This window comes from Girardinichthys multiradiatus, chromosome 6 (genome assembly GCF_021462225.1).
Source record: "Girardinichthys multiradiatus isolate DD_20200921_A chromosome 6, DD_fGirMul_XY1, whole genome shotgun sequence".
NCBI lineage: Eukaryota > Metazoa > Chordata > Actinopteri > Cyprinodontiformes > Goodeidae > Girardinichthys > Girardinichthys multiradiatus.
The window spans coordinates 3,344,572-3,364,241 of record NC_061799.1 but is presented as its reverse complement, the minus strand read 5'-3'; the positions used below and the strand labels follow the sequence as shown (position 1 = coordinate 3,364,241).

The window sequence follows — 19,670 nt, the reverse complement described above, 5'->3', positions numbered from 1 at the left end:
GACGTCCCTCTCTCCAGACACCTCCTCGAGCTCCTCCAGGGGGAGCCCAAGGCGTTCCCAGGCCAGCCGAGAGACATAGTCCCTCCAGCGTGTCCTGGGCCGTCCCCTGGGCCTCCTCCCGGTGAGACGTGCCTGGAACACCTCCCGAGGAAGGCGTCCAGGAGGCATCCGGTATAGATGCCCGAGCCACCTCAACTGGCTGAAGAAGGAGTCCTATCGGCTGTGGTTGGCTTGTGGGACTCCTGAGGCGGCTGACGGGTACCGTAAGGCCAAGCGTGCTGCAGCCCGGGCTGTGGCAGAGGCAAAAACTCGGGCCTGGGAGGAGTTCGGTGAGGCCATGGAGAAGGACTACCGGTTGGCCTCGAAGCAATTCTGGCAAACCGTCCGGCGCCTCAGGAGGGGGAAGCAGTGCTTTGCCAACACTGTTTATAGTGGGGGTAGGAGACTGCTGACATCGACTGAGGACATTATCGGGCGGTGGAAGGAGTACTTCGAGGATCTCCTCAATCCTGCCATCACGCATTCCGTGGTGGAAACAGAGGCTGGGGACTCGGGGTTGGACTCTTTCATCACCCAGGCTGAAGTCACCGAGGTGGTTAAAAAGCTCTGCGGTGGCAAGGCTTCGGGGGTGGATGAGATCCGCCCTGAGTACCTCAAGTCTCTGGATGTTGTAGGGCTGTCATGGTTGACACGCCTCTTCAACATTGCGTGGCGGTCGGGGACAGTGCCTCTGGACTGGCAGACTGTGGTGGTGGTCCCCCTTCATAAGAAGGGGGACCGGAGGGTGTGTTCCAACTACAGGGGGATCACACTCCTCAGCCTCCCTGGTAAGGCCAACGCCAGGGTATTGCTTCAGGAGGAGCAGTGTGGTTTTCGTCCCGGCCGTGGAACACTGGAGTATAAATATATTTTCATAATATATTCCTTATATAATTTAGGCTCCATAACAAAGAGAATTTAGCCTTCAGACAGCGAAATTGTTAACAATTTGAGACTGATAAAAATAATTGCTTTATTTAGGCTTATATAATTTTGTTACCTAAACATGAATAAAAGACGATCATTTGCACAGATAATGATCCAACATTTATTGAGATATTATCACTTCTTTACATGGTGGTGATTCCAAAGCCTTGTTCGTGTGCTTTAGTGAAATATTATCCCCATTACATTCACCACAATGGTAATTTCAGCCATAGAAAAAACATCAAGATACAAACCAAGATAGTAGAATGACTTAACCTTATCAACTACACCACTGTCTACAGACACATTAAAAGGTTTCTTTAGCTTTTTCTTTTCAATAATGATAAAATCATATCATTTAGCTCAATTCAGTATTCAGAAAAAACTGTTTCAACCTCAGATGAAAGTGAAATATTGCATTAACAGTTAGAATCACTATTTATGTTTCCTCAAAGAGCATATCACAAGTGGACGGTTGTTGGCAGGATAGACTTCCTGGAGTGGTCTGACTGTTATGAGGAACATAACAAAAAACTCTCATCCTCATCATGACACTGTCCTTTTACAACAATCATCTTTAGAGTGCTCCCAAAAGAACCAGCCTCTTTTGTCAGCCTGGCTCTGATGTAGCTACTCTAATAGATGGTGGGAAAAGAGGTTGCACTCTCCACTAGACTTGCAGAAGATTGGCAGCATCTAGCAGCAAACACTGGGGGACCCACAATTAAGACCAAAATTATGACATGTTCTTTCTTGGTAAAAGTATTATCAGCGATTTGGAGTGGCCCAGCCCGAGTTGCTACTTGAATTTGCCAGAAAATGTTTGGAGAGAGCTAAACATTAGGTGATGGCAAGTATGTCTTCCATTGATCTGAAAGACATACTGCCTTGTTTCAGTACCTAGTAAAGCTTATCATGAATGCTTAATGACTGTGGGCCTGTTGGTGCAAACAATGACAAAAGCAATGTAATTCAGGGAAGGCTTCTGTTGGGACCACAGCCATGGGTACAACATGATGGGCCAGTAAGAACTTTTCTGGAACTTTCAAAATAAATCGCATTAACCTACTTCCAGCACACCCAGGAACAGGGAATAACAGCAGACTAACCGTGACGTCACTGTCCGAATAAAAATCCCACTTTTGCAACAAACTGACCTCTTCTACGCAGGTCCCCAGTGGAACTGGAAGGAGGGACACAGCGCGCTAATGTCTCTTTGCTGGCAAACAGACATAACTCTTCAAACTGGATCCAAGATTGTCATACGATCACGCGATCATATGCACTTAGTTAAGTAGGAATTAATTGCTTTTTGTGTATCTGGTACTTTTCTCTCTGAGGTCTACAGAAGCAAACTGTGTTCCAGAGAGTTCCCAACAGAGACCCTGTCTCTACAATGCCGAGTGGAGCAGTTTACCCGGTCTGAAGGAAGGACCGCATCACCGTGGTTACAGCTGCACAAATGAACCCTTTGTTCACTGTTGATGCTTTCTTCAATTTCGTTGCCCCGGACAACTTTTTCTCAGCAAGGTTCATGTAAGAGGTTGTGTTTTGGGCAGAGAGAAGTAGTTTAGAATGAAATAATCTAAACATTTTTCGTTTTATGACGTTTGGTTTTGTTTGTGTTGAAAACCATTTTAGTGCTAGCAGATTATCTGCTCAGCACATGTGCTCAGTTTGTGTTTTGACAAACTTTATTTAAAGGGTGATTTTAAACACAGAAGATCAGCCATAACACGCCGTCTGCGCTTATGCATTTTAACCCTTTTATTAGTTGTATTTTAAAGCTACATGTGTGTTTCTGATGATAAGCTATAAGCTTATTTTGTTAGCTTCAACTGCTAACAGCTAAGAACACGTGCTTGCTGCTAAAGATCATTTACCCAAAAAGGTTGTTAGTTTTCAATCTAGTAAAATAATATTTCCCTAAAAATTGTTTTACTAAACTTGATAACTAAGTAACACAATTAAGCCCATTTCTCAAAGATTTGGTTCTTATTCAAAATAATATTTCTTTAAATATTATTTTAATAAATAAAGGCATATAATGAGACACCGTTGAGAATTGGTCATCCAGAAGGTTGGTTTATCAGCAAATCATTCTTAAAACATTATTTTATTTAAATATTTTATTTGATCTTGCATTGTGAATGGTTGTCTAAAGGTGTGCTGATTATTACCTAAGTTAGTTCCAAGACTAACTTAACTTCATTTCCAGATTCTTCAAGATAATCCTTGGTTCTCAAACATAAATAACATTGCATGGTAATGTTGCATCACTCTTTCGGTCATGGTTTTCAACCATCTTTGATCAACTTGTTTATATTGTACATAGCCCATTAGTCTTCCTTATTCTTTAATTCTGCTTGGTAGTTTAGTTGGATTGTTTTAGCATAGTAAAGAGTTCATTGATTGAAATATGTTTGACTTTGAGTTGACTTATTTTTGTTAATAAATTCTTGTATTTTAAGAAATTGTGTGAATTCATTCCATGTGTGTGCAGAGTTTTTCTCTTCAATAATGTCAAAGCTTGGCTCACCCTTTTGATTTTGTCCTATTACCACTGCCTTACTGGGCTGGTATTCACAGGACAACCCTTAACAGACTGAAATATTATTTGATAAATATTAATATCAAATAATATATTGTCAGAATATGGTGAGATCTTTCCATGTAATCCATGCAACATTTAGTAACTACTCACAGTTAACTCCATAAAAGTTACAATAAATATCCTTATATCCTTATGTGTAATCCATGCAATAATTATTAAAATACACGGGTGAAATACTGGAGAGTGAAACAAGCTTGTTCTCATATTCTGGAGCTGGGAGACTGGAGAGGCCTGTGTGGAGCCACATATTATCTGCCACATGTTATCTGTCTTATCTTTTGCAAAAATATAAACAAGTATATCCAAAGAAATGATGTATGATGATTTTACATTCTTTCACATGTATTAAATGAAATTAGTAATCTTTGATTAACAAGTTAAAAGATGTATGATTGAAATGTGGGTAAGAACTGAGAATTAGAGGAAAAACATTAAGGTTTGACATTCTCAATCAGCTATATATGAAAGAAATATAACATTAATCATTTGTAAAGCATGAATAAAAAGAATGAAGTGATGGTTTTGTAACTGTGCTTTTTATCCAATTTGAATAAAAAGCTAACTCCGACTGCACTGTTCAATTGTTAGGATTACTTGGAGTGTATGTACCTGACTGTTGTGAAGTGCCTTGAGACATGTGTTGTGAATTGGCGCTATATAAATAAAACTGAATTGAATTGAACACTTCAATTCTAAAATATATTTTTTATCATAGTCCACTATGGAAGTATCCCTTATTTTAAGGCTGAACCCATACGTGCTGTGTCAGAAAGGAGGAATGACAGCAGCATTGCCATGGTGGGAGTGAGTTAACGCAGGGTGAATGCAAACGTCCAATAGCTGCCATTATTTCATAAAATAAAATTCAGGTATAAAATAACTGAAATGGCAAAGGACCACAAGACGCAGTGCCAGCATGTAGCACATAAAGTAGAGTGGTCATCACTAGTGTTGGAACACTTCGGATTGAAGAACACAGAAGTGAGTCAAAAACCAATCAGATATGCAGTTAAATTCAAAAAATTAGATTACTGAAAAGTTAATCTATTTCAGTAACTCAGTTCACTAAGTGAAACTCATTATGTAGATGAGGTCCACACCAGACTGTTTTCAAGCCCTTATTTCTGTGGTGTGATACTTTTCCTTTTTTTCCCTCTCTTTATTTCCATTCTAAGAATGTCCTTAGCAGCAACAGTTGGCAATAATAGTTTACAATTCGCTTTAATATCATTAGAGTTTTAGAGTGGCCTAGCCAGACTTTATTATGTTTGTTTTTTAGTCATTGAGGTGGCCTTGCAACTCCGCTTTGAATCATTGTCCTGCTGCAGAACCAAAGTGTGACTAGACTTCAGGTCCGGTACTGATGGCTGTATCAAGTCCGGTAGTAAGTTGTCCTGGTCTGGGAAGACTTTATATAAAGTGTCTTTTTTTGATAATACCACAATACCTTTAAAAAGACTTATTTAAATAAAAAATGTCTTTGAAATGTTTGAGTGAACCAATGTAATTTAGGATGTGTACACTTGAATGTGGATTCTTTTTATGTATTTATACATAAAAATAAAAAAAACTACAAAATGCTGAAATATTGTAAATGTCTAGTCACTGACCATATTCTGATTCTCTTACACCAGGGGTCTGCAACCTTTATAGCCCAAAGAGCCATTTTTGTCCTCAGACCAGCTAAATAAAACTGATTTAGTCATTTAACTAATGTTAAATGACCTTTGGAAAGAAGCCATCTATCATTTTTCATAAATATCTACTAAAGGAAATGTTTTATTTTTGAAGAACCACCATTTTATTTTTAGGTTGTAAAATAAAGGAAACAATAAAATATTGGCAAAAAACAGGACAGATACATTTAAAAAAAAGCAAATAGTTTCCAACCTAATGACAAGAAAAATAGACCTGAAAAAATCTGACTGGTACTTTTAGTGTCATTCTATTCTGAAAATATAATGCAATTATTCCATGAACTGAAAAACTGCTAGATGCATTAGATTACCAATCTTACATCTATATTTAAACATATTAGTATTTAGTTAGTTGGTTCTTTATTATTTTAAGTCAAAGTTATTAAGAGCCATTATTAAAAGTCCAAAGATTCACTTGTAGCTCAGGAGCTGCAGGTTGAAGACCCCTGACTTATAGAATGTTTTGCAGTAATTTGATTTTTTTTCTTTGCAGTCCAAGAGTCATAAATTAGTATCTGTAGCGAAAAATAAATGTATTCATGCTAAAATGAAACCTATCTATTAAACTCCTAACGTACAAAATGCTTAACCAATGCAGATAGAGATAAAAACATAACAGAAACATACCGTTTTTAACGTTAAAAATCCAACTTTGAATTTACTTATTTAAAAAAAAACTGTTATGGGTTTTACTACAATGGTTTTTAAATCCTATACTTTTCCAGATTTGTTATTACTGGTTAAGCTATGACGTGCTTCTTGCCTGCCATGCTGTTTGTGTGTTTGGACCCATCTCATTGCTGATCTTGTGATACCTGATCAGGTAGGTTGTAACACACAAAATCAGTGTGCACTGACATGGTGTTGCAAGAGATGAGAGAAACTATATTAATAGTGCAAAATTTCAAACTGTGCTACATAAACTCCAATGTTTTCACCATATTTCATGTCTTTGTCAGCCAAGAGGCAGGCAGACAACCACTTGTCCCCAAACAATTTTACCTTTTTTTCTATTTTTAAAATAAAATGCTTCAAGTCAAACATGCTCACGTATATTTTATTACTGAAACGTCTGCGACAACACAGACCACCTTAACACAATTAAACAGAACATTCAAAGACTACAACCTATAAAACCTTTTTAAATGCACAAGCAGTGAAGATGCGCAGCAGTGCTCCACATACTGTTTTTTTTTTATTGTTTGTCCTCAATTAAACTTTTTTCCAACTCTGACAAGAAAACAGAAAACCCTGGAATGTTATGATCAACCAAATGGAATCAAGGAAAGAATTTCTTTCTGGAATTATCTTTGTATAAAACTTTAAATGGGTTTATAAGTACAAAAAAGGCTAAGACACACAGATATAAAACTTTGTTTCACTTGACTTGCTTGGACTCCTAAGGAGAAAATCCACGAAAATATGAAATAAAAAAAATCCTAAGTGGTCCATGCCTCTGCTAGGCATCAGGCTTTATCAGGTCACCAAAGTACGCAGTTACAGTCTTCAACTTGTTGTTTAGGAAGTTCTGCTCCACTTCAACTTTCCCTCCTAGACCGGCCAAAGAGGCAACCTGTGATGACAGGGACATGAATCCAAATATTAGTCATATACAAGCTGTTGCTAAATGTATGCAAAGCTAGTCTTACAATACTACAGCTCTACCACTGGACGTTTTATATGTTATGTGCTCCTTTTACAGTTTTTAAGTGAATAAAGTGGGTTTTTTTATTCATTGGTCCAAGCAGAATAAACAATGCTAATAAACCTTCAACACTTTCTCTAAATGTGTTCAAATTTGAAATGCTTAAAAGTCTACATACTAAACTTAGTTCTACTCGGTTCATTTATCTAGAGCCATTTCACAGCAAATGCCATTTAAAGGCTCTTTACAAGACACAAAAATTTGACTTAGCCATTAGGTTTAGGATTGATTTTAATATTTTAATTATTTTTTTAAACTCTAAATGGTTTGGCTCCATTGTATTTGTGTGATCTTTAAACTGTTCATGTTCATTACCTAGTCTTGAGGGCCTCAAATCAGCGCTTGTTGGAAGAGCAAATAGTGAAGGCCAATGTAAATAATGAGGGATTTCAAGGTATGAAATGATTGAAACCGAATATCTGCACAAAGACCAGAATCAGTAACATTACTGGGTTTTCCCCACTGTAAAAAGGTAATGATAATTTCATTCATTATTAATTTACAGCATGTTTTAGCATTTTGACTCTTCTACTACCACAAAGAATCCAACCCATTTCCAGCAACACTATATGTCTATACTAGACATGAATCACTCCCTGGCTAATAAATGTTAATTCTAAAAGGACCATAAGCAAACTTAAATGCACAACAATCAGTTTAGTTGTGCATGAAAGCTATTGGTATTATGGGATTTTTGTTTATGACTGACTGTCAAAAATAAAACGCCTTTCAGGTAACTTTTCTTTTTACAGTAGAACGGAAAAATATTCTCATACAACCTCAATGTTGAATTTTTAAATTAAATCCTTTAAAATGTTTCACAATGCATTTATTTGCAACCTACTTCTTTTTTTTTTTTTTTTTAAACAAAGGATTTTTTACACCAAAAACCTGAAAACCCGTCAAAAGTTTAAAACACAAATTGCAGTCAGATCTGATATTGGGTTTCCAAATTTGAGCTTTGTGAGAAACTTTAACTTCATATTCAGATTATCATAAAATCAACAAACTGTTTCCACATTCTGCTTTAGATAATCCCCGGTTGATTCTAAACAAATGAATTAATTCAGACTTTCTATAATTCTGTATGGAAACAGCTGTGGACTCAAGGTGCAACATTAATACAATGTTGCTTCAGAAAACTGGTAAACCTTTTATGTGAGTAAGTATGTGACCATCTGCATATTTAGACTTTAAAAAATAGAAATATTATTTATTATCCAACAGTGGGGAACTTAAGGTGTACCAGCAGCAAAGTGAAATGGAAAAATGGACGCATACAGATACACAAAAAGTTAAAACAATAAAAAACAAAAATAAAACAAATAAGAATAACAGCCTGAATACTAATGGATCATTTAAAACATAAGGCTGGCTCTATTCTGGAGACTCCTCTGGAACCTGTGGAGATCATGTGCAAAGGATTCTTCATAAAATAAGGAAAAGTATGGAGAACCCCGAGCATCCTCTCCATGAGACTGTTGTACAACAAGTGTCTTCAGTCAGAGGCTTCTTCTGATCTGCTGTAAGACAGAGTGCTACAGGAGATCCTTCCTGCCCACAGCCATCAGCATCTACAACTGCTCTTTGAAGAAACCTGCATAATATGAGCTACAACAACATTTAATTTCCCTTTGGGATTAATAAAGTATTTTTGAATTGAATTTGAATAAGAAACAAATACTATACAGTTATTAAAACAGCATACTCAGATTAAAAGAAATGTGCATCTGAGCTAGATTATTTAAAAAAAATACAAAATGTATAATTGTGCATAAAAACAACAACAGACTATTTACAAGACATGGAAAAACTGCATATAACAGCAGGGGTGTCCGTTTGTTAGGAGCACTGATGATTATAAAGTCTAACAGCTGCTGGGAGGAAGGATCTGTGATAACACTCCTTTGTGCACCTAGGATGCAGCAGTCTGTCACTGAAGGATTTCTCAAGTTCTGCAACAGCCTTATGTATGTGGTGGGAGACATTGTGATTGCTCACAGTCAATTAATTTATTTTGGTCTGTACAAAAATGGAATAGTTGTTAGCGCAAAATAGACTCTTGCTGAAAGATTAACAGGTCCCTGTCATGGTAGGACTTATGTAGAAATGGCACAACTTTGTCACATTCTGTTTCATTTTAGTTATTTCAGACCATATGTTATGATTTGAGACTATTTTATATAATACTGTAATGCAATATAAAGACAACCAGTACACAGACATATTCACACATGGAGAATGTGTACCTGATTCACATCTGCATTGCGGGGCAGGAAATACACAATATTTTCTGTTATCTGTTTTGCTTGGCTGAAGATCTTGAAGGTGTCGCTGGTTAAGGATGAAAACAAAGATTTGACTTTTTGCAATTTTTAATATAAAGCTGACATCTCTGACTGACAAGAGATCCATCCATCCATCCATCCATCCATCCATATCCAAGATCGGGTCACGGGGGCAGAAACCTAAGCAGAGAGACCCAGACTTCCCTCTCCCCATCCACTTGGGCCAGCTCGTCTGAGGGAATCCCAAGGCGTTCCCAGGCCAGCCAAGAAATAAAGTCCCTCCATCGTGTCCAGAGTCTTCCTCTGGGGCTCCTCCCGGTGGGACGTGCCAGGAACACCTCACCAGGGAGGCTTCCAGGAGGCATCCTAACCAGATGCCCGAGCCACCTCAACTGGCTCCTCTCGACATGGAGAAGCAGTGGCTCTACTCAGAGTCCCTCCCGGATGACCGAGCTTCTCAAACTATCTCAGACACCCTGTGGAGGAAACTCATTTCGGCCGCTTGTATCCGTGATTTTGTTCTTTCAGTCACCCTCAAAGTTCACGACCATAGATAGGAACTACAGTGCCTTGCGAAAGTATTCGGCCCCCTTGAACTTTTCAACCTCTTGCCACATTTCAGGCTTCAAACATAAAGATATAAAATTCAAATTTTTTGTGAAGAATCAACAAGTAGGACACAATCGTGAAGTGGAATGAAATTTATAGGATGTGTCATCAAACGTTTTTAACAAATAAAAAACTGAAAAGTGGGGCGTGCAAAATTATTCGGCCCCTTTACTTTCAGTGCAGCAAACTCACTCCAGAAGTTCAGTGAGGATCTCTGAATGATCCAATGTTGTCCCAAATGACTGATGATGATAAATAGAATCCACCTGTGTGTAATCAAGTCTCCGTATAAATGTACCTGCTCTGTGATAGTCTCAGGGTTCTGTTCAAAGCGCAGAGAGCATCATGATGACCAAGGAACACACCAGGCAGGTCCGAGATACAGTTGTGGAGAAGTTTAAAGCTGGATTTGGATACAAAAAGATTTCCCAAGCTTTAAACATCCCAAGGAGCACTGTGCAAGCAATCATATTGAAATGGAAGGAGTATCAGACCACTGCAAATCTACCAAGACGCGGCCGTCTCTCTAAACTTTCATCTCAAACAAGGAGAAGACTGATCAGAGATGCAGCAAAGAGGCCCATGATCACTCTGGATGAACTGCAGAGATCTACAACTGAAGTGGGAGAGTCTGTCCATAGGACAACAATCAGTCGTACCAGCACAAATCTGGCCTTTATGGAAGAGTGGCAAGAAGAAAGCCTTTTCTCAAAGATATCCATAAAAAGTCTCGTTTAACGTTTGCCACAAGCCACCTGGGAGACACACCAAACATGTGGAAGAAGGTGCTCTGGTCAGATGAAACCAAAATCAAACTGTTTGGCGTAAAAGTAACACAGCTCATCACCCTGAACACCTACCAGGGGCATAAAGCCCCTGACAACATAGCTCCTGGGATCAATGGGACACTCAAACCCATCCACCACGGTAAGGTGGGAGCCCATGGAGGGGTTACAAGAGTGTTAGTTATGAATTGACATAATTTACAATGGATTTTGGGCATGTCTTTAGGAGTTTAAACTGACCAAAAAGGATTTTAATGTGTCACATATTTATGTACCCTCCTCAAGCAAATTAACAAATACAAAATTTCAATTGGCATCACTTGAAAGGATATCCATCAGGTTCCATCATGGTCCTAATGTCAAATACATCCGCATTCAAATAGTCCGGTCCGCCCCATGGTGGGGACAGGAAGACCACATCACCACGCAGAGTAGGTGCCAGCTGAAGGAAGTCTCCTTGCAGGAAGTCAATTCGGTCAACAATATTGTAGACAACAGCATTGTGTCGAGCCATGTCCAGCCGATCTGCATCTATATCAATGGCCAAGACTAGAAGAGGCACACAACAAAACAGGAGAACGTGTTTTAGATAACTTGTAACGTCTATATAGGAACTCGGATACATCGGAAGTTACAATATGACTCTTCAAAAGGAATAAAATGCAGACTGAAAAACTTTCAAACATTTAAAAGAAGGTCAGCTGTCCTTGCACTTAGCACACATATACATATACAGTCATATGAACAAATTAGAATCTGTGTTCCAATGAGGCTCTTATGTTAGATTAAAAAACATCCCGCCTTTGCTGCAACTTCTCCACACACATTGTTTTCTGTTCATGTCACTGTCAGTTTTTATTATTGTTTTTTGAGTTATGTTCTTAGGACATCGTGTCTTCTAACACCACTAAAACAAAAAGCAGCAATAGTGTGACGGGGTTTCACCAAAAAAAGCCGTGTTAGGACGGCCAACTCTTTCCTGGGCTGCCCACATGACTCTGAGGAGGTGGTTTATTCTGTTTTATTCTGAATTTTGTTCTTTGATTTTATAATTTTACCCAGTTTACAAAGAAATAAATGATTGTTTAATTATTAACTTAGATCTTTTCAGGTACTTTTGTTGTCATGTAGAAAGGCAATTGTTTATATCAGAAGTGCAGGAAAACATTATATACCATAGCATGTCATTATACTGAAGGGAAATATTAGATGGATAAATGTCTCACTGCCAACACTTACACACAATGCATGGAAAGCATCAGCATGTAATCATACAAGTCTTAATTTAATTATTTTAGCACTCTTTACTATATCAAAGTCTATTTGTCTAAAGGGTTAAATCCATTTATCAGTGAGTGTAAATTGCATGAAAATACTGAGAAGAAAATTGTGATTCTCAGAAACAACATTAACAGTTCAGTTGTAAATTGCATAGTCATACTAAATCTAGGCACAAAGTAATCACACTACTCTATAATGGCTGATTGAATAAACATGAAATCTAACTACTTAAAGGGCGGAAGAATGAATGTTTATGTTTCTAAGCTGATAAAGTGATACATTTCTAACATTATCAACTCCCACTGGCCTGGCATAATTTGAATTTCTAAATACCTGATTTAATTTTGGCGAAAGTTTAGAAAAAATATAATAAAATTCACCAGAGAAAGCCCTTCATGTTTGATAGGTCCTGATGTCTGACAGCAGCTTAAGATAAATTGTTGAGACACCTTACACATCAAGGTTGTCTCTTCATGGAGGCACTGGTTGTGTACATCACAGCACAGGAGGTTTGGCAGTCCTCTCTATGGAATTAACAATTGTAAGTAAGCTAAGAAAATAACATTACTGAAATATTAAAAAATGTTCCAATGAATGAAAAACAATAAAACCGAATTTTAACCAAGTTGATCCAGACTTGGTTAGTTTAAATGGGCCCCGGCCTGTGCTGGCTGGTCACGTTTTTCCCCTTTTCTCCTTTATTACTCTTCATCACACCACTACACACTCAACCACGGATTCAGCTCTTAGAAGCACAGAAAAGTCAGTTTTTGCCAGATCTACATTAGATAGCCATTATGAAAAATAGATTCTACTTTTGTTTTTTTAAAGCAATGTATATTCCTTGTTGAAGGTCTGACAACCTGCACTGAGCTGTGCCACGAGCCACACCTTTCCATATCAATATATTCTATTATAACAGGCACATAACTATGTAGGGTGCAATTCTGTGCAGCAGTAGATTGATGTATCTGATTCAGACTCAACACAGCAACTAATTCATCTTAAATGCCTAAATTAAATGCTGTACTGTGGAGCCCCATTTACATAACCATGGGGTAATTCAATTCAATTTTCAATTCAATTCAATTCAGTTTATTTATATAGCACCAATTCATATCTGTAATTCAAAGTATTTCTCCATAAAATCAGAAAGAAGAAGAAATTCCAACACAAGCCAGACACACATTAAAAGAACAGAAATGTAAACCAATTATAAAAGAAGAAAACAAAGCAAATTCAACCAAATAATCAACTGACTAAAGACATGCTTAAAATGAGTCAATGAAGTAGGCTTTGGCATTTACAGGAAGTAGGCTGTAACAAATAATGGAATGTTGGAAAATTAACTAATTGTCATTATTAAGTGCTATTTATAATCAATAATCATAATCCCTAACAGGACCATTAACAAAACATCACATAATATTAAAATCGTATTCACTGGAATGTAAAGGACCCTCTATTGGGATGGGACATCAATAGAGCACAAAATAAATGGTATACTTACCTCTCTTTCCAGTGAGTGCAAACTGGATGGCATTTCCTCCCACACCGCAGAAGGCATCGATCACCAGATGAGAGTCAGAAAAGCTCTGTTCAACCTTGAGGGCAATGTGCTCAGCAATCTTCTCTGGTGTCACAGAGAACCACCCCTCTGCAACAAAGAGTAAAATTGTAAGGCTGTTTTCACATAGAAAACTGTGTTGTGCTTGCTGTGGGAGTATGGCACACACTGCAAGAGAATGTAGAGTATCTGACAGTGACGAAAGAGTCCTGATGACAAGAAGTCTCCAGGAACTAAGAGCACGTGAGTTCATAACATGCATGGAGTTTGCACCTGAACCATGGGAACTTCACACTGAAAAAAGAGCAATGTGATAGCCTGTTGTGTTGCACCAAGTATCACAATTCATTGGTCTTTATCCAGCACACAGTCACGTGCTCATTTTTAAATGTCTAGATTTCTTAGAGATCAAAATTTTAATAATACTTAGCAAGGCTATAAAAGTTATGTAAAAAGGGAAATTTACCAATGCAGTTAGCATGATTTAAAGCATCATTTTCAAACATTTTCTTGATCCTCTTTCAAAAACAAGTAAAACTATTTGGTTCACTTTTTTTTTTGCCAAAATATCTTTATTAAAGTTTTAAGCAGTTTAAACAAAAACAGCTCAAAGCAATATGCTGTAGCGAAACAATAATAGCACTAATTAGACACTGTGTTTAAAGCAAGTTAAAATAAATACAACAGCAAATGTCCCTCACAGAATCTTGATCATAATGCAACCGATCACAAAACCCCATACATCATCTCAATAGCAGGAGTTCAAATACATCAGTGTGTTTGCCTTAAGAGAATTGTTCATATTTAGGAACTGCAGTGCACACCTCCCTCAGTCACTTGCACGGTCTTTTGGCAGGTTTAGATCTTTAAGACATATTGAAGAGATTCCAGACACACTCAAAGAAGTCATGTTTTCCCTTTAACTCATATGTAATCTTTTCCAGTGGGAGTGCAGTTAACATCTGTCGGATCCATTAGTTGACAGTCGGTCTATAAGTCTTTTACGAGCAAACTTAGGTTTATAAATGTCCATTTTTAGTATAGTTATGTTTTTATGGGTAAAGTCCAAATACAAACTTTGGATCCAATAATATTTGTTTGGAGATGATTTCCTCAGTTATATCTTTTACCTCTTTCCAAAACAATGTAGTTGTTACAGTACCACATACGGTGAGCCAGAGTCCCTCTGTCTTCTGTACATGTCAGGCATCTCTTGGTTATTATACCTGTTGAGGTCTACTGGTGTTACATTAACCATTTAAATTGGATCATTTTAAGACCCGTGCTGATGGAGCTAGTTTGAGCCAATTTACATGCAACTTGCCAATCTTCCTAAGATAGGTCAACTAATAAATCTTCTTTCCAAGCGCCAAGTCTATTGTAGGAACCCTCAGAAACGTGCAACATTAATAAGCAATACAATTTGGATATGATGCCTTTCTTCAGAATATCCTTTGTCAACATTTTTTCAAAGTTGAATGAGCAGGCTTTGTCAGCTTGTTAGTTTGACTCTTACTTATGAAGTTTCTGAGTTGAAGGTACTTAAAAGTGCTTCTTATCCAAGTAGAATTTATTTTGTAGATCCTGAAAAATCATTAATATATCAGTCAGGTAGATTAAGATTCTGAATTATTTGGAGTCCTTTGTCTTTCAATGCTTTAAACATTGCATCAGCTCTACCAGGTACAGGTCCTTCTCAAAATATTAGCATATTGTGATAAAGTTCATTATTTTCCATAATGTAATGATGAAAATTTAACATTCATATATTTTCGATTCATTGCACACTAACTGAAATATTTCAGGTCTTTTATTGTCTTAATACGGATGATTTTGGCATACAACTCATGAAAACCAAAAATTCCCATCTCACAAAATTAGCATATTTCATCCGACCAATAAAAGAAAAGTGTTTTTAATACAAAAAACGTCAACCTTCAAATAATCATGTACAGTTATGCACTCAATACTTGGTCGGGAATCCTTTTGCAGAAATGACTGCTTCAATGCGGCGTGGCATGGAGGCAATCAGCCTGTGGCACTGCTGAGGTCTTATGGAGGCCCAGGATGCTTCGATAGCAGCCTTTAGCTCATCCAGAGTGTTGGGTCTTGAGTCTCTCAACGTTCTCTTCACAATATCCCACAAATTCTCTATGGGGTTCAGGTCAGGAGAGTTGGCAGGCCAATTGAGCACAGTGATACCATGGTCAGTAAACCATTTACCAGTGGTTCTGGCACTGTGAGCAGGTGCCAGGTCGTGCTGAAAAATGAAATCTTCATCTCCATAAAGCTTTTCAGCAGATGGAAGCATGAAGTGCTCCAAAATCTCCTGATAGCTAGCTGCATTGACCCTGCCCTTGATAAAACACAGTGGACCAACACCAGCAGCTGACACGGCACCCCAGACCATCACTGACTGTGGGTACTTGACACTGGACTTCTGGCATTTTGGCATTTCCTTCTCCCCAGTCTTCCTCCAGACTCTGGCACCTTGATTTCCGAATGACATGCAGAATTTACTTTCATCCGAAAAAAGTACTTTGGACCACTGAGCAACAGTCCAGTGCTGCTTCTCTGTAGCCCATTTCCTGCACACGCCTGTGCACGGTGGCTCTGGATGTTTCTACTCCAGACTCAGTCCACTGCTTCCGCAGGTCCCCCAAGGTCTGGAATCGGCCCTTCTCCACAATCTTCCTCAGGGTCCGGTCACCTCTTCTCGTTGTGCAGCGTTTTCTGCCACACTTTTTCCTTCCCACAGACTTCCCACTGAGGTGCCTTGATACAGCACTCTGGGAACAGCCTATTCGTTCAGAAATTTCTTTCTGTGTCTTACCCTCTTGCTTGAGGGTGTCAATAGTGGCCTTCTGGACAGCAGTCAGGTCGGCAGTCTTACCCATGATTGGGGTTTTGAGTGATGAACCAGGCTGGGAGTTTTAAAGGCCTCAGGAATCTTTTGCAGGTGTTTAGAGTTAACTCGTTGATTCAGATGATTAGGTTCATAGCTCGTTTAGAGACCCTTTTAATGATATGCTAATTTTGTGAGATAGGAATTTTGGGTTTTCATGAGCTGTATGCCAAAATCATCCGTATTAAGACAATAAAAGACCTGAAATATTTCAGTTAGTGTGCAATGAATCTAAAATATATGAATGTTAAATTTTCATCATGACATTATGGAAAGTAATGAACTTTATCACAATATGCTAATATTTTGAGAAGGACCTGTATACATAATTGGTTACCCCACATTGGACTGAACTGAGATAAACAAATTGGTTCATTTAAATGTTAAAATTATTAATCTGTAATTGGTCCCAACTACTTGTTCGAGATCTGAGGATATATCTATTCCCAGATATTTAAATTGTGTCACTATCTTAAACTGTACTATACCTGAGGTTGGGCTAATTCTCCCATTTGCATTTAGTAACAGAATAGACGACTAGGTTTTGTTTATTTTGTAACTAGAAAACTCACTAAATAATTTGATGATTTCCAAAATAATATGTATATATTCGCTTATTTTTGAGAGGAATAAGACCACGTCATCTGCAAATAGGCAAATCCTGTGCTCTGAGGGTCCAATGGTAATTCCACTAAGTTGAGGGTGTGCGCCTATTGCAAGGGTTACCAGCATAGGCGATATTGGACAGCCTTTTTTGTAGCCCCTTTTGATCTTTACTGGTTTAATAATATTTCTGTTAGTTATTATTTCAGCTGAGGGATCATTGTACAGTATTTAGACGAATTTCATAAAATTATTTTAACATTGAAATTTTTTCAGAACCTGAAAAATATATAACCATTCAACACTATTGAACGCATTTTCGGTGTCTAATGATAAAAGAGCTGAATCCGGTGCGCCTTTGTTATAATGAATTATATTTAACACTCTCCTCACATTATGAAAGCCTTGCCTCCCCATAACACATCCGTTTTGATCTCGGTCAATTCTTACCAAATGCTAGAACCTTGGAAATTATTTTTAGATCCGAATTTAGCAGACTAATTGGCCTAAAATCTCCACATTTGTTTGGAGATTTACTTGGCTTCGCCAAAAAGGTAATTATGGAAGCATTCATTGAGGGAGGGAAATAATTTGAGTGGAAAACTTATTTAAATATATCTAAAAATGGAGTTAAAAGTTTGTCTTTAAAAATCTTGTACAAATCTACTGGAATGGAAGGCTGTCCGGTCATGCTCTTTTTCCAGATTTCATACTATCTATGTCTACCCCTAATTCTTCTTTAGTACTTTCTAAATTCAAATGGTCTTTGTTTTAATTTGAGATTTTAGGTATGTCTAATCTGTAAAAAAAAGTATTAATAAATTCTAATTTTATAGTTAGTTTATAGCATAAATGTTTTGGGGGGTCTTGCAAAATTTGTCCATTTGTCTTATTATAGATGTGATTGGTTGTTTAGTTTATAATTGATTTATTTGCCATGCCAGCAACCTGCCATCTTTGTCACCCTGTTTGTAGAATGTTTGCCCAAGTCACAAGAAACTAGATGCAGCTATATATATATATATACACTGCTCAAAAGAATAAAGGGAACACTCAAATAAATCCTGAATGAATGAAATATTCTCATTGAATACTTTGTTCTGTACAAAGTTGAACGTGCTGACAACAAAATCACACAAAAATCATCAATAGAAATCAAATTTATTAACCAATGGAGGCCTGGATTTGGAGTCACACACAAAATTAAAGAGGAAAAACAAACTACAGGCTGATCCAACTTTAATGTAATGTCCTTAAAACATGTCAAAATGAGGCTCAGTATTGTGTGTGGCCTCCACGTACCTGTATGACCTCCCTAAAACGCCTGGACATGCTCCTGATGAGACGGCGGATGGTCTCCTAAGGGATCTCCTCCCAGACCTGGACTAAAGCATTCGCCAACTCCTGGACAGTCTGTGGTGCAACATGACGTTGGTGGATGGAGCGAGACATGATGTCCCAGATGTACTCAATCGGATTCAGGTCTGGGGAACGGGCGCGCCAGTCCATAGCTTCAATGTCTTCATCTTGCAGGAACTCCTGACACACTCCAGCCACATGAGGTCTAGCATTGTCCTGCATTAGGAGGAACCCAGGGCCAACCGCACCAGCATATGGTCTCACAAGGGGTCTGAGGATCTCATCTCGGTACCTAATGGCAGTCAGGCTATCTCTGGCGAGCCATGCGGCCCTCCAAAGAAATGCCACCCCACCATTACTGACCCACTGCCAAACGGTCATGCTGAAGGATGCAGCAGATCGCTCTCCACGGTGTCTCCAGACTGTCACATATGTCACATGTGCTCAGTGTGAACCTGGTTTCATCTGTGAAGAGCTCAGGGCAGCAGTGGCGAACACCAATCCTGGTGTTCTCTGGCAAATGCCAAGCGTCCTGCACGGTGTTGGGCTGTGAGCACAACCCCCATTTGTGGATGTCGGGCCCTCATACCATCCTCATGGAGTCGGTTTCTAACCGTTTGTGCAGACACATGCACATTTGTGGCCTGCTGGAGGTCATTTTGCAGGGCTCTGGCAGTGCTCCTCCTGTTCCTCCTTGCACAAAGACGGAGGAAGCGGTCCTGCTGTTGGGTTGTTGCCCTCCTACGGCCTTCTCCACGTCTCCTGGTAGCGCCTCCAGGCACTAGACACAACGCTGACAGACAAAGCAAACCTTCTTGCCACAGCTCGCATTGATGTGCCATCCTGGATGAGCTGCACTACCTGAGCCACTTGTGTGGGTTGTAGAGTCCATCTCATGCTCTCATGCTACCACGAGTGTGAAAGCACCACCAACATTCAAAAGTGACCAAAACATCAGCCAGAAAGCACAGACACTGAGAAGTGGTCTGTGGTCCCCACCTGCAGAACCACTCCTTTACGGAGTGTGTCTCGTTAACCACCAAAGATTTCCCCTTGTTGTCTATTCCATTTGCACAACAGCATGTGAAATTGATTGTCAATTCGTGTTGCTTCCTAAGTGGACTGTTTGATTTCACAGAAGTTTGATTTACTTGGGAGTTATATTGTGTTGTTTAAGTGTTCCCTTTATTTTTTTGAGCAGTGTATATACAGGTCCTTCTCAAAATATTAGCATATTGTGATAAAGTTCATTATTTTCCATAATGTCATGATGAAAATTTAACTTTCATAT

The 19,670-nt window shown here is 38.5% G+C and overlaps 1 protein-coding gene across 1 annotated transcript in view; it reads right to left on the bottom strand.

Annotated features, from left to right (window-relative positions):
• Positions 1–6,313: 6,313 nt before the first annotated feature.
• tgs1 (trimethylguanosine synthase 1) overlaps positions 6,314–19,670 on the bottom strand; it is a 60,294-nt gene continuing 46,937 nt past the window's right edge. The window contains exons 13-16 of the mRNA XM_047368898.1: positions 13,456–13,602; positions 10,997–11,213; positions 9,232–9,310; positions 6,314–6,850 (exon numbers count right to left, since the gene is read on the bottom strand). Of these exons, the coding sequence (XP_047224854.1) occupies positions 6,737–6,850; positions 9,232–9,310; positions 10,997–11,213; positions 13,456–13,602 (557 nt within the window). The 3' untranslated portion in view covers positions 6,314–6,736. The remainder of the gene's footprint in view (positions 6,851–9,231; positions 9,311–10,996; positions 11,214–13,455; positions 13,603–19,670) is intronic.